Source organism: Cyprinodon variegatus, unplaced genomic scaffold (assembly GCF_000732505.1).
Source record: "Cyprinodon variegatus isolate N-32 unplaced genomic scaffold, C_variegatus-1.0 Scaffold664, whole genome shotgun sequence".
NCBI lineage: Eukaryota > Metazoa > Chordata > Actinopteri > Cyprinodontiformes > Cyprinodontidae > Cyprinodon > Cyprinodon variegatus.
Genome location: NW_015151117.1, coordinates 53,001 through 68,078, shown reverse-complemented (window position 1 = coordinate 68,078; position 15,078 = coordinate 53,001). Strand labels below are relative to the sequence as shown.

At 41.4% G+C, this 15,078-nt stretch overlaps 1 protein-coding gene across 2 annotated transcripts in view; it reads left to right on the top strand.

Moving 5' to 3' along the window:
- LOC107096996 (semaphorin-4B-like) overlaps nt 1–15,078 on the top strand; it is an 87,438-nt gene that overhangs the window by 65,863 nt on the left and 6,497 nt on the right. For both annotated transcript variants that reach the window (XM_015393942.1, XM_015393941.1), the window contains 7 exons: nt 3,857–3,973; nt 4,393–4,550; nt 11,586–11,767; nt 11,853–12,003; nt 13,110–13,320; nt 13,449–13,564; nt 14,296–14,453. In XM_015393942.1, coding sequence (XP_015249428.1) covers nt 3,857–3,973; nt 4,393–4,550; nt 11,586–11,767; nt 11,853–12,003; nt 13,110–13,320; nt 13,449–13,564; nt 14,296–14,453 — 1,093 coding nt within the window. The remainder of the gene's footprint in view (nt 1–3,856; nt 3,974–4,392; nt 4,551–11,585; nt 11,768–11,852; nt 12,004–13,109; nt 13,321–13,448; nt 13,565–14,295; nt 14,454–15,078) is intronic.

Below are 15,078 nucleotides of genomic sequence, written 5' to 3'. Positions count from 1 at the left end.
GGTAATTTTTGAAAGTTTCCAGGTTGTTAAATTCTTGTTTGAATTCGATACATAGAGTTGAAGAGTTGAAGTGACGAACTATATTACATTATCATTCGCTAAAACTAACATTTTCTTGTCAATGAAACTTGCAATGATATATCCTTTTAACTCAATTATTTCAGTTACACCAGTTGTTTAATTATTGACCAATTGTTAAAAATCAGTTCATCGAATTGAAATAACTCACAGCACAACATAATCTACTGACCAAAACCTGCTTTAAATGACAGAATTCTTCACATTTTCTGTAAGTCTCAGCAGATGACAAATTCAAGACTTTATTGCTCCAGATGTCTTTGAGTGTTATGGCACATAGAAGATGTAAGAAGGCACTGATTAGGGCCTGCTTGTCCCTCTAGTAGTCAGTGTCCCACAGCAGATAGGTTGAGGTGTGTGGTTCTGAGCTGGGACTATCTGTAAGGGGCACCTGAACCTGATTTTATGGTGTTGGTTTTTGGCGTCTCCCTGCTGCATCGTAAACAATGGTGGACGGAGTCATTGATTAGTGAATCCACCCCTTAGGTCTGGTTGAGTGGATCTGCAGTATGTGGAAGGACAGATTGGAGAGTCCTTATCCCTTCTCCACATCATTTTTAGTAGGCTTCACTGTGGGGCTGTTGATAAATTAAACTTACCTTGTTTTACTTGCTTTTCCCTGGACTTTGTTCAAAAATAGCCAAATGCCTTGAAAGCCATTTGCTAAGGTCCTTATATCGCTGACAAAAAGTAACCATCCCTAACTTTGCTTTTCACATCCTTAGTAAGCTAAAACCGGGCGTACACTATGCAATTTTTTTCAATCATTGCACGCAGCTGCAGCTCACAGTGTACCACTAAACCGCAGGGTTTAGCCGTACAGCTCACGATGTATGTGCGGCCCGACGTTCTCATGCAAACTACCTGCTCACACTGTACGACTAAAAACCATGTCGGACTCAGCTCCACAGTGAGATGGAGCTGCTCTGATTCGTCTATCCGGAAGCCAAACAAATAAAGGAGGAATATGAAGCTCACTAGAGTGAAATGCACTGCCTTAGCTATTTGTGCAATTTTCTGCTGAAAGCCCTAAAAAGAAAAGATGACTTATTTGGACAAAGACATGGCTGAGCAAACGTGGCTACTACAGTCTGTCAATTTACAGAAAGAACTCCATGTCACTCACACCACTGCCATGCTGCTGTGTTTCCATCTGAGAGGAAGAAGAAAAAGAAGAATACTTGTTTGTACTGAACGATTGGCCCACGATGGTAGGTAACATGTTTGATTTTCTCCCGACCTCACGATACCTGATCGGGAGGTGGTCGTGAGAAGGTAATCGCCCCTCGTTACCCCCGTACACCACACGACGCACGATCAGGCTGAAAGTCGGCCCGATTGAAAGATTCTCGCACGACTGTAAAATCGCCCAGAAAATCACAGTGTACGCCAGGCTTAAGGTGATCAACTTCAGTTAATAAGTCGCTGTAAGGGGGGGTACCATCTGCTCAGGTGTGACAAAAATCTTATCTTCATTTTGAATCCCTTATCAGATTAAGAGATACAGTTTCTTCTTTAAAACTGAAAATATTAACGCCAATCACACTTATATATTTTGGTACTGCCCAAAGTTGGCACCTTACTGGGATGGAATCTGTCGGAATACTGGAATCATTTTGGGGTACGTCATCCCTAAGGAGCCCAGAATTTTTCTGCTGGGACTGATATCTGAAGAAGTACTTCGAAAAGAAGACGAGTGGCTTTTTAAAATTCTATTCATTGCAAGCAAAAAAGCCATTACACCGTCCTGGCTAAAGAAACTCTCCCAAGCTGGATCATTGGTGGGAAGTCGTTGAGGAGATCCACTCCATGGAAAAATCTTTTACGCATAAGAGGACATTCTTACAATAAACGTCTAAATGGGTGACAGACAAGAAAAAGGAAGCATAATCAAGTTTAATATCTGGTATTTTTTTAGCTTTTCTTTTTTTTTTTATCTATGTATCAGTGCCCCAAGTTCTGTGTGTGTTTTATGTTTCATTGTAATAAAAACATTAAATAAAGAATGTTAAAATAAACTTCAAAATATTAGGTTCCATTGATGTGCCCAAATTAACATTTCACTGAAATAGCTTACAATTTTGAGTCGGAATGCCACAAACTAATGATATTAAGTTAAAATTTTAGAACTCAAAATGTTAAGTGTAAGTAAATCATCGAAATAAGACAGGATGTATAATTGAAGGTATTGCTTTTTACAGTGTAGAAAGACTCTCACTTCTAATGAAGCACTTCCTCCGAGGAGCGGACAGGAAACCGCTCCGTCTTTAACTCCGTAATGAGTCATGATGTGGCTCCTAATGTTGTTTGTCTGCGTCAGAGTCTTTAATAAATAGCCGGAAGTGAGGAGAAGGAGGTTTTTGTTTTTAACAGGCGATTAGTGAATAATTAACCCTGATGCTGTGGGCGTGGGAGAGGGTTTATTCCCTCACTCCCTGTTCTACTGCAGAGCTTACAGTCTCTTAAAGTGCTTAGTCTCTGTTAAACGATGGAGGGCAGACCACTTTGTCTCAGACGTGGTTATCTTTGCAGCAGGAAAAAGCAGGTTTGAGATAAAGAGCAGTTTTGTTAGGAACATTGATGCAGCCTTTGATTCTGGTGTTATTCCACCAGTTTTGATTATAGCAGAAATTTCTCCTCGCCGCTCTCCAATATTTCACATTCCAAACAGGAAATAGATCCTCATGCCTTTGGATTATAAAGCGATTATAATGTGTCCTAAAGTGCTGGTACAAGCCCTGCTCAGTTTTCCCATGTGAGTCTGATGGTGATGCAACGTCACTGGTTATAGGAGGATTTCAGAGTCCTTCTGTCTTGAAGCAATCAGCTTTGGAAAGAGATCAGACAATCTACTGCTCACAAGACCAACGATGTCTTCAAAGATAGAAACGTATCATTTAAACCAGCTGTTTATTCACTTCTGTGTTTTTTATGGCTTTTAGCTGCGGGCTGCTGTAGTAGTTTATCCTGGATTCGTTTGTCATCATCATATCTTAAAAGAAGATGCGTAAATAAAGTTTGACTTATGTGCTTCAGCTGCAGTGGATAAGATGCTATGCACTTCAAATGATAAAATAAATGAAATAATTCTGACTTCTCATAATTTTTGGTCAAAAACCAAACAAACTGATCTATTTGAAGCGGTGCTAAAAATTGTAATTATTCACACCCTCACTAATAGTGTATTAGGTTTAGCATTGGGTACACGTCTACCTTGAATTATTTAAGCTATTCCTAAAGTTCTGAGGTCTGCTGACGGTTTTGAAATCGATGTTATCCAAACCTCTGAGCTTTATGCTCTGATAGAGCACAGCTGGAAATTACGAAAAGGTAAATAAAGCAATATATAGCGACACCATGAATCTCTGAAAGAACAACCTGGCAACATTGTGGTATGGGGGCGGCAGCATCATGCTCTGGGAAAGCTACAGATGAAGAAGGGTTCTGTAGTAGTCATCACACTGAATCCTAAACTATGTTCAAATTTAGAAAGTGTAAATTGGTAAATTTAAATTTGAGTTTTGGAAACACTGGAGTTCAAAAATAAAGCTGGACTCTGGTTAAAACTAATGTCACAATGATTGTGGAAATGAATTAAAGAAGATTAAGGGTTTATCCAAAAAAAAGTTGGATTGCAAACAAGGAATTTAGAAATCGACTTGATAGCCTTAATGTCCTCTCAGTCAATTGGGGATAAATGATTAAGTTCTGTTCACTGGCTCATTTATTGTTACTCCTTTTTTAGATTGTTTTTGGTAACTTTGTTGTTGTTTTCCAGATGGGGAGCTCTACACCGGCACTGTCAGCAACTTCCAAGGGAACGAGCCTGTCATTTACAAGAGTTTGGGTCAGGGAACGGCGCTGAAAACGGAAAACTCCTTAAAATGGCTTCAAGGTGAGTTTGTTTGCTCATTCCTGCTCCATGTCCTCCATTAGGTAACGACCAAAGCAGATAAGCTCTGAAAAGCGGCCGTCATTAGTGAGACAAAGTCACTAATGGGAGCATAGCTGACCCTCGGTTGACTGCTGCAGCATGGTCCTATCTGCAGCAGAATGAAAATGGCATCTGCTGGAGCTCTCTGCACGCAGCGCACAATTAGGATGGCTCTTGTCTTTTGATCTCCTGGTAATCTGTGCAGAGTGGTCCTGATGAGGCATCTAAGTGCAATTACATAGAGCATCCTGTTTCCTCTGCTTTCTCAGGACCGTGTTGCATGGCGCTCCTACTTTGCTCCAGTTTAAAGCAGATAATCCCAGTGAGTGTCTGAGTGGTAAATGCAGAACCTGTTTGTCTATCATCTCTGTTGTGGACAGATCCGGTCTTTGTCGGGTCGGCTTACATCGAGGAGAGTCAGCCGCCTGGAAACCGTGTGGGCGACGACGACAAGATTTACTTCTTCTTCAGCGAGGCGGGGAAGGAGTTTGACTTCTTTGACAACACCATCGTGTCGCGGATCGCTCGCGTGTGTAAGGTAAGACGAGGGAGTGTCACCCAAATGAAAACAACACAAAAAGTCTGAAAACTTCCTGCTGGTAATCTTCCTTAAGACAAACGGGGACCACTCCCATGTCGGGGCACGTTTGTCCACATCTCACTTGTTTGGATGTAGTGTTGCTGGTGCGTTTAAGGCCTTTATTTCTGTTCGACTGTACAAACATGTTTTCAGCAGATTTTTTTTCCTCCTTGTCTGAATCATCATTCTCCCTCCCTCCCTCCCGTTTCTCTGCAATGTCATCTTCCCCTCTCCTTCCATCTCCCTCACAGTGTCAGCTGCACTCGTCCATCCCACCAGCTCCTCGCCTTTCACCAGCAGCCCTTTGAGCTTTGCAGGCGTTATTAGTATTCAAGGATGCTTCGCAGGGAAAATAAAATGCGTTTTCCTCTTTTTCTACCCCTCTCCTCTTCTAATACACAGAAAACATTTAAACTGCAGAAACTATTTGCACTATTTTAGCCGCTCGCTTGTTCCTGAAGTCTGTCTGAGTTCAGTTTAATCCATCAACCCTGGATATCCAGACTTTTCATCTCTCATGAAGATTTTTTTAAAGCTGTTGTATAAACATGCATTCAGCAACCCTTTTCCTGACTGATGCTTCTTTCTGGCGGAGGCAATAATTTGAGGAATCATGGAGACAGCATGTAATCTCAAGTGACAGCCTAATGACTTAGTCCTGCAAGGCTCTGGTAGTTGGAGATGCGACACCTCCTGGGTTCTAAATATGGAAATCAGTGACAGAAAGGCCCACAGACTGAGGCGACTTGCTGCAGTTCAGCTGTGAAACAAAATGAGAAGAATAGCATTCTCCGCTCCGTGAAGCACCTTTTTTATTTTACTGGAATGCAGATGCTCCCTTTTTTTTGCCCCTGGCTGACGTTGTTTCAGAGGGGGAGCTTTACAGGAAGGCATAGTTTCAGAACACTTCATAAAAATGTCCACCAGCTCCAAAACTCTGCTGGGTAATAAAGCATTTAACTCTTTGCAAAATAATGATGGCAATAATAATGAAAAACATCAGTATTTGGGTTGAAGAGGTCACAAGAGGAACAGATCAGCTGATCTCCTCTAAACAGAGTTTTAAAACGGGTTCACCTTGCCTTTAAAGGGCTATTGTGTAAGAATGACTCTTATCCATCGGTTAAATTGGAATATTTCACTCAAACAAACACTATATGACAACGCAGGTGTAACCATGCCATCCAAGGTAAAGGGAAGTCTCTACAAGCTAGCCCTAACCCTGTGGGAAAAAGCCAGCGTTCACCATGGCTACTAAACCCATGTAAACCTACAGTTCTGCACCAACAAGATTAGTATATGTTTGCAGGAACCTCTTTCATGCTTTCTTTGGTGACGTGCAACACTGTCTAACTAAACCAGATGGAAAAAGTTAGCTTTACGCTAACTTAGGCAGTACAGTTCATTTACATGTCAAGGAGAAACAGGGTAATTTCAGTGTCCTTTTTAAACCATTTCTCCTTCATTAGCTCCTTCCATCTAGAGAAGGCCTGCCCAAAATTTATCCCTGTTTTTCAAACATTTCCGGTTACGTCGTTGAAGTTCTGCTTTTTCTTGAGGATGGTGAAACCGTTTTGCACATTAGCACCATATTATCCCCAACGGCGTCTGTAGTTTCAAGATGGCTGACTGGGCTAAATGATGCTTCGCCTATAGGTAACCAGCCTTGCGTATAAACTAACATAACAGTCTCGCCTTATGAAATGTATCTGAGTGTTAGTGGAGGTAATACATCAGTAATAACACACATTTAAATGCAGTCATTGAAAGCTCTTCTCTTCTGTAACACACCTGAATCGAAAGGCTCAATCCCCTCATTTAGTCCAGCAGAGGCACGGTAACGAGCTACTCATCTGATTCAGGTGTGTTAAAAATGGGTTGCATCAAAAAGTTGCAGGATAGTAGCTCTGGAGGACCGGACTTGAGCATCCCTGAGTTACACTATGTCCCTTTAAACTGAAGTGATTTTTCTTTTTCCGGGTGGATCATCTAAATAAGTGGTCCTCCTAACTGTCAATCATTCTGGTGATATGTTTACATAAGGCCGTCCTACACTCTCGACCCCATTTTCACTTACCGGTGGTGAGTCTGTCATAGTGGAAAAATTGCAAATCTCCTTTTGGAAAGTAAGCTTGAATGAGCGATGCAAACAGCAACTTTAAAACTGAGCCCATTTCTCCTCATGCACGCTCTCGCATGAGTTTAATAGGCGTTCCCTCTCCAGAGCGGGTACAGGGTTGTGCACATACTTTTTTTTTGAAGTGACGAGTCTTTTTAAAAAATTCTCGAAAATCCTCCACTATACCTTTAACCGCCAGTGTTTCAGCCATTTAGTTGCTCTATTTATGATGACGTCTGCTGTGGAAGACGGCGCTGAAGCAAACTGCAAACATGACAACAGTCGTTAACGTTACAGATCTGTCATAGCTGTGTGGATTGTACCGTCCGATTGTAAAACTGTCTGACCGGGGTTAAGCTGTCAGTTGCAATTGGCAGGCTTTGATGAGCATCAGGCAGGGGTAGAGGACTGACATGGGTTGCCTGCTACTGGCCCATGACTCTCAGGTGTTCTTCCTTCATGCTATTGCAGCTGTCGTTGGGGGGGGCTACTCCCATGATCCCCCCTCCCTTCCATTTTGCCCTTTGGTCCCGACTCTGCCAGACTGAAGCTGTGCCTCAGGAGCAAAGCTTCTGCCTCAAGTTTTTGGAGACTCTAAGATCAAAAACACACTTAATATTGTCAGCAGGGGAGCTCTTCTACTGACACCACAGATCAACCAGTCCCATCATGCTGTAGGCCTAAGCTGACGGGACACTAAGAAGGAGGTATTCTGTGGACCACCTTAAATATTAAGCATTTACCAGCGCTTTGAAAAAGCATGCAGGTTAAAATACCATTACTTCAGCTGATGCAGCAGTTCTGCAGAAAACAGCAAAAAAAAAAACGCTTATGGAACCCATTAACTACACCAGCTTGGATTGATGTAAACGTCTTCGCAAAGAAAACTGGCTTCTATTTGTGTTAGTGTTGCTAGATGTTTCTAAAATCCATGTATTCCAAATGCATTGCTGCAGCCACACAGAGTGTATGGAAATGCACTGAAGAATGAAAGTTTAATAAATGCAAATAACTTTCATTTGTTAATAGGCTAAATAAAATCTTTCCGAGAAGGTTTCATATTACATGCTGGTGAAGATTCTCAGCTTTTCCAGGAAGCTTTTCAATTCAAAATGTCAGGAATAGCGTTGAGTTTGAGGTTTTATAGAGTAGCCCAACAAAGCGTGGTCATTTTGAATAGAAAGCTTCCTTGATGGGAAGCAAAACGTCTTCAAACTTGGAAACAAAGATTGTTTTTTTTAACTTTTTTGGAAATTCATCTTATGTGATGCCAATAAAGGCATGTAGAAGATTTGTTTTTTTTTAGGTTGTTTGATTTGATTTTAACTGTGCCAAAAGAAAGCGGAAAAACTGACAGTAATATATTTATTTAATAAGGACTGCATTGAAAAAAGCTTCTTTCTGCTTGATGTATTTACTGAACATTTGAATGCATACTGCAGCCTGAACAGCATCCATCATCTGTTACAGCTGATTGAAAAAGGTTGGTGATGGATTCTCCACTCAGATCTCCAACTACCCATGCAGATGCAGCGTTTTGGAATTTCATTCCTGAAGGGATTTCTACGGAGTAACACTTACGAGAAAGACAGAAAACATAATCCTCCGTTTCTCTCTGTTCATTGGACCGAGTTCAGATGAGTTGCTGCGTGTTTTTATTGAATGTCTCAATCATTTCGCGTGTCCAGTGTCATCTGGGTATGAGCTCAGAAAGAAGACAGGCTTCTTGTCACGTATTGGAAATAATAAAAAAAAGGGAAAGTCTCCTTTTTGTTCCCGTAGTTTTCCGACTACTGTTTGGGAAGGAAAGCTTTACAGCCCAGAGTCAGAGTTGTTTCCCATCTGTTCCCCTCCTCTCTCCCACTCCCTATTCCTTGTGTTTATTCAGGTGTGTTCAGTCAGGGACTTTGGAGAGTAGGTTTGTGTGTGAGCAGCTTTCCTAAGTTACCTTCATTTCACTCCGGAAGGCCTGTATGACTGTGAGTTGTAAAAACCTACGAGTGTCGTGTAATGCTGGGCTTTTTTTTTTGTTTTGTTTTGTTTTTGGCTGCCAGAAGGGTGTGGCTGAAATGATGTGATGCTCAGCAGAACACTGCCACAGCAGCAGCGGACAGCTGAGAGAGAGCAGGAACGAGGGCTGCTCCTCACTGTGGAGGTTCAGCTCCCTGGATGCTTTGTGTGACGCACGCAGAGGAGGAAGTTGTTGTAGTTTTGCACTTTTTCTAAGCCCTTCTCGCTCCTTGTCGTGCAGGAATTGTTTCTGCATTTTCAAGGAGATGCTTCTCAGGACTGCCTGGATATCGTTTTGCTCCCGCTCTCTCCCCTTCCTGCTCCTCCTGCTCCACTCGCTGGCTGTACTTTGTAGGAGGGTCCGCCGGCTTGTGTTCACAAGCGGAATGTGAGGAGAAGTGCTTATGGGAGTATTTTGTGTCAGACGAAAAGGGAGTGAGTCATTCACTCGTAGGAGGAGCTGTTTGGACAGAAGGTCCAGTCAGTTCCTAAGAAGTAAATATTAACAGAATTTCTTTCCATTTCCACATATCATCTCCAGAAACAAGCAAGCAATATTTTGCAGCATGACTCTCTGGCATTTTCCTTTTGTTTAAAATGTCCTTTGTAAGTTTGGTTTTCCACATATTAAATCCCATAAACCTCTAATCCTAGTTTTAATTAGGCTCCATCTTTTTTATTCCATTTCAGAGCCCACAGAAACCAATATCTTCCATCATCTGACCTTAATGGCGCCCTCTACAGACAAAAAGGATGCATTGCATGATGATTTAAGGAGTTCATCCAGATTTTAAAGAAGTCTTTATGTTCTGATGGGATTAGGAGCTTTCTATAGGGGTGCAGAAAATGGATGAAACTCAGTAAATTTTACAACTTTTCATTTTTTTTTTTTTTTACTTTATACAGACCCATTTTATTTATTTGTCTATGATATCAGTAAATATATAAGGAATGCAACCACAAGACCACAGCTGATGGTTTCTGAGGAGTTTCTGAGGTTAAATACTGAACTCTGGAACCATTGGGTCACACAGGAAGCAAATTAGGGAAATCTAAATCTCCAGCTCCAGTGTGAGTTTGTGCACCGTGAGATGAGTGAGGATTTTCCCCGTGGCGCACAGGAAGTTAGGAGAGACGCCGTCTAAGGCTGTCGTTTGTACACCTACAGGCATCCTACCCTGCAGAATAAAAGCACGATGTACACCAAAGATGCAAAAAGAAATATTCAGTCTGCTCTGACCAGATGTGCATGATTGTACATGTTCCTAATGTTAAAATGCCATTGTTAAAACCCTGTTACAGGGAATGGACACGTCTGTATATCTCCTGCGGGTAGTTAAACCCGTTCTCTGAGGTTTAACTAAATGCAGGAAGGCAGCTTTAAAGGTGTTGTTTTGAGGACATCTTTTATTCCAGACTCTAAGGCAGTTTGTTTCCTATACATCTTTTGTCAGGAAATCAAGAGTCCCTTTATTATTCATTTGTTTAGTTTCACCTATAGATGGTTTGATGATTTATTAAACATGAAATCATCTCTTTTACTTATACCTTTAAATAATGGAAGTAATCCTCAAAAAAAAAAATAGCTCACACTTTTTCATACAAAAACTTTCGAATCCATTGTTTAATTATAGTTGACCTCTGCAGGGGCGGATTTAGGAAATTTGGTGCCCTAGGCAAAGACAGGCAGGGGGCCCTCTGAATTGAGAAGACAACACATAAAACAGACCCATTATACAAACACAGAAATTTTAATAGAATGGACATACATTATCTGTTCTAGGTTTTGTCCCTCTCTTCTTGTCCCTTTTCTTGTTGTTTTCCTCTCTATGTTCTGTACTCGGCTGACTTTTCATGCTGTATCGAAAGCAATGAAAGATTTTTTCAAAGCACTAAGCTGATTGCTCCTTCCTGTGTTTCCAAAAAGGCAAAAGTAAATCACCCAGTCCTTCTTTTCACTGTAGACAAGCCATTATCTGCTTATCTGTTCTCTATTTTTCATTTGGATGAAATAATAGCTGCATGAATCATGACAGCAGACAAGATAGAGGAGAGCAGGAGGCGGGGTTACCAATCTACTTGCTCTGGAGAGCAGAGTTCAATGCTTTTATATGTTGCTATCAAAGTCTTCAGAAGCAGAAAAAAGTAGCTAGATTTGGTGCCAGGCACTTTTTTGAAATAAAAGCACTAGAGCGGTCTGAAAAGCCCCTAAATATTGCGACAAAAGTGCTAAGTTAATAACACTGCTTTTTGTATTGTTTGTTTTCAAATGGTTTGCTGCTGTCTGTTTGGACCTTTCTGAACATTTGCAGCAAATGGACTGATTCATTATGGTGGACACTGAAGGGGGGGGGCTGAGACGCATAATGGCTTTTTAGTGAAAGTATTTTTATCAAAAATACAGAATAAGGAATAGCTGTATTAACTATATATGTAAACAGAGTTTATGGGGCCCCCAGGAGAACTTGGGGCCCTAGGCAACTGCCTACAGTAGTATTGCCTAATAGTAAATCCTCCCCTGGAGCTCTGCATATACCCCATCAAGGTCTGATGTGAAATTTAGTAATTACAGCTCTACTGGTTTTAAATCTTTTACACACAGACTGAGTTCAGAGGCTAAGGCCTGCTCCTCTAACCACCTCAGCTACAACGTCTCCTCTTGGTATCAGATGTGGGTTAAACTTTAAGCCCCTGCTGCTGCTGCTCATATGAAACAGCCTCTTGACCTCCATCCCCTCTTATCACGGGGCCACACACAGCCCTGCAGACCCTGTCGGAATGAGCAGAGATTAGGTGCTCACCCAATTAATAATGCAACAGAAAATCTCCTGTGATATCCTGCAACAATGTGGATTTCCTTTCAGGGGGACAAAGGAGGAGAGCGGGTGCTGCAGAAGAAGTGGACCACCTTCCTGAAGGCCCAGCTCCTGTGCTCCCTCCCCGACGACGGCTTCCCCTTCAACATCATCCAGGATATGTTTGTTCTGAAGCCCACAGGAGACAGCTGGGAGAGCACCGTCTTCTACGGCGTCTTCACTTCACAGTGGTGAGGCCGATGATGCTAGTTCTGCCCGCTGTCGTCTGTTTAAATCAGCTCTCCCACCGGCTAAAAAGAGCATCTTTGCTGGCAGGTATAAAGGAGCGTCGGGCAGCTCGGCAGTGTGTGCCTTCAGCATGGCTCAGGTGGAAGCGGCCTTCAGTGGCCGCTATAGAGAAGTCAACAGGGAGAACCAGCTGTGGTACACTTACAACCACCCAGTACCGGAGCCACGGCCCGGGGCGGTGAGTTATTTTAGTTGGTTTATTAAATATGTTACAGGCTATTAAAGTATTTAATAAAATGAACTATTTAGACCAATTTCTGCAGGAAATTGTATATAAGAGCACAACATGGTTAAATAAGCGGGCTTTTTTTTTTTATTAATGTATGACTTTAAAATGCAAATCCAGATAGGAATGTATTTCTCTGTTTTTAAAAGTTTCTTTCTGGTCAGATTAATGTGGCTGCTGAAAGTATTCATACCCCTTAACCTTTTTTTCTTTTTTATCAGTCACTTTGTAACCATAGATAATGTCTTTTGTTCTGAGTTTATTAAAAAAAAATCCTGAAAACACAAAAACAGGACTATCAAAATGTGAAATTAGACTACCACACAAACATAAAAAAAAGCACATGCAAAGAAAAACAGTGAAATGCTGCAATCACAGTAATGAAAGCAGCGAGGTTGAAACGCCCTGAAAACGCATAAAGGATGCCAACGAATAAACACGCAGAGGAAAACTGCTGCAATTAGCAAAAACAACTCCACTTAAACGTACAGTATAGTGGAGGATGTTTTTTTTCTGGGTGGATCATCTAAATAAGTGGTCCTCCTAACTGTCAATCATTCTGGTGATATGTTTACGTAAAGTCGTCCTACATGCTCGTCCCCATTTTCATAAAGCGATGGTGAGTCTGACATAGTGGAAAAATTGCAAATCTTCTTATGGAAAGTAAGCTTGTATGAGCGATGCAAACAACAACTTATAAACAGAGCGTGCACGAGGAGAAATGCGCTTGTGCACGCTCCCACACTCTTTTAATAGGCATTCCCTCTCGGGAGTGGGTACAGGGTTGTGCATGTGCTCTTATTTTCTTTTCAAAAATTCATGAAAGTCCTCCACTATACCTTTAAGAAAAGCTGTAAATTAGCTTGACATAATAAAATTGCCCCTGACCATTAGGGGGAGATGATCATCAACTCGGATGGTACCAGACACACATTAGAGAAATAAACAGGATGCTAAGAGACGTTAAATGCTCAAAAAGGATTCAAAGGAAACCCTTCATACCCTAAATACTTGATTAATCAGACTTATATTTTCATCTCTCGTTTGTTCCTTTGAAGTGTGTCACCAACCACGCCAGGCAAATGGGCATCCAGTCGTCCTTGCACATGCCTGATAAGGTCCTCAACTTCGTGAAGGACCACTTCCTGATGGACAGCGTGATCCGCAGTTCCCCCCTCCTGCTAAAACGCAGCGTCCGCTACACCCAGATCGCCGTGCACAAGATCCAAGGGATAGAGAGAGCTTACGACGTTCTTTTTATCGGAACAGGTGCCGCTTTTTCCTTTTTTGCAACAAAATAAATCAACCAACCGAAAGAGGGGAGGAATAAAAGCAGAGTGAGTTGTTTTGAACCATGTCAGCTCAAAGATCAATGTTGTTCTCTTTCTCTCTCTCAGATGATGGGAAGCTGCACAAGGCCATCAATGTTAACGATAAGATGCACATCATAGAGGAGATGGTTCTGTTTGCAGAGCCGCAGCCCGTGCAGCACATGGAGCTGGACTCTCAGCGGGTACGTCACGACGTTAACACACAGGAACAAAGACACTTAGTCAAATACAGTGAGGATAAGCTACTGATGCTGCTCTGGTTCTTTTCATATGAGTTTAAATGAAGTCTTTACTCTTACTTGTAGCATCTGTAAACTGATAAGATGGTAAAATGACTCCAGATATTCTCCCTCCACTCCAGCCTTTCCTTTGAATTAGCTGTAGCTCTGCCTGGAAGACAGTTTATTATACTCTCTGGTGCTTTACTGGAGCTAAATTTCATTACCTCGATCCTACTTATTGCATAAAGACGTCTCTCTTGGGCAAAGCTACCAAACTACAATTTTATTTGCAATTCTGTAATTCTAGTAAAAGCAGGGATATTTATTATGAGTAAATGCTTAGCTCCAGGAAGGAGGATTGGCTTGCTTGCTGTGTTGTATTGTTGGACTTTTTCCCTCTGCCGACACTAAAACGTTCACTGCTGTGAACAAAGAACTGTCTAACAAACTCCTGACATTGTGAACATGCACTGATTGCAGTGCCGTGAAGACTGAAACCAGCTGGCCAGGCTTGGTTCATTAGCTAGGTTAGCCTCTTCTGTTTATCTGAAGTAATTGTTTCAGTCTGATGTTCCTTTTTTGAAATCAAAAACCCATAACCTAAAGCAGATTGCTTCCTGTGGTCTGCGTTGATCTTTAGTCACGCACAGAGTTGAAATGGCTTTTTCTTTTCTCTCCCTCCTCCTGTGTAGGGTCTGTTGTTCGTGTCGTCGTACTCAGGCCTGGTGGAGGTTCCCGTGGCTAACTGCTCCAACTACCTGAGCTGCGGTGAGTGTGTGTTGTCCAGAGATCCCTACTGTGCCTGGTCAGGATGGCTGTGCCGGGATGTCAGGATGGCCCCACCCGACAGGTGAGAAACCCCACACCGATGGCGCACTTAAGAATCCTTTGACCATAGACGTTATATGCGTAGACGCCTCATTGGACGCTGTTGGCATGCCTAGAGGGCGGCCATCTTGGATCAGACCACAGTTCAGACAGCAGCTGTCAGAATGAATAGGAGGCGCCTTAGATCTCATTTTAATCACATGAAAGACGAGTCAGAGATAATATCACTATAATCTCTTACATGCCACAACCCCTTAAAAGACCAAAACTAATTTTAGAATGACCTTTCAGTTACATTACACATATTTAGTAATTTTAAAAACTATTGAACTATAAACTGAACTCAAACTGGACGAGATATATGCAAAGTTATATATTTTGCAATTAAATATTAATATGATAAACACAAAGTGTTATATTATTATATTATCAGATTATATTTTACAGATATATTATATATTTATATATTATTTTATGATTATTATTATTATTCAGTATTTTTAGGGATTGCTCTTCGATAATGTGTATTATGATCTATAAAGGAAAATTTGTTGTAATGTGATTTATTGAATTATTTTGGTTTTTTTTATTAATTTTAGGCTAATTTTTTTTTATTTTTGTAATTTTCAAGGCTTTGTTGTAAAATC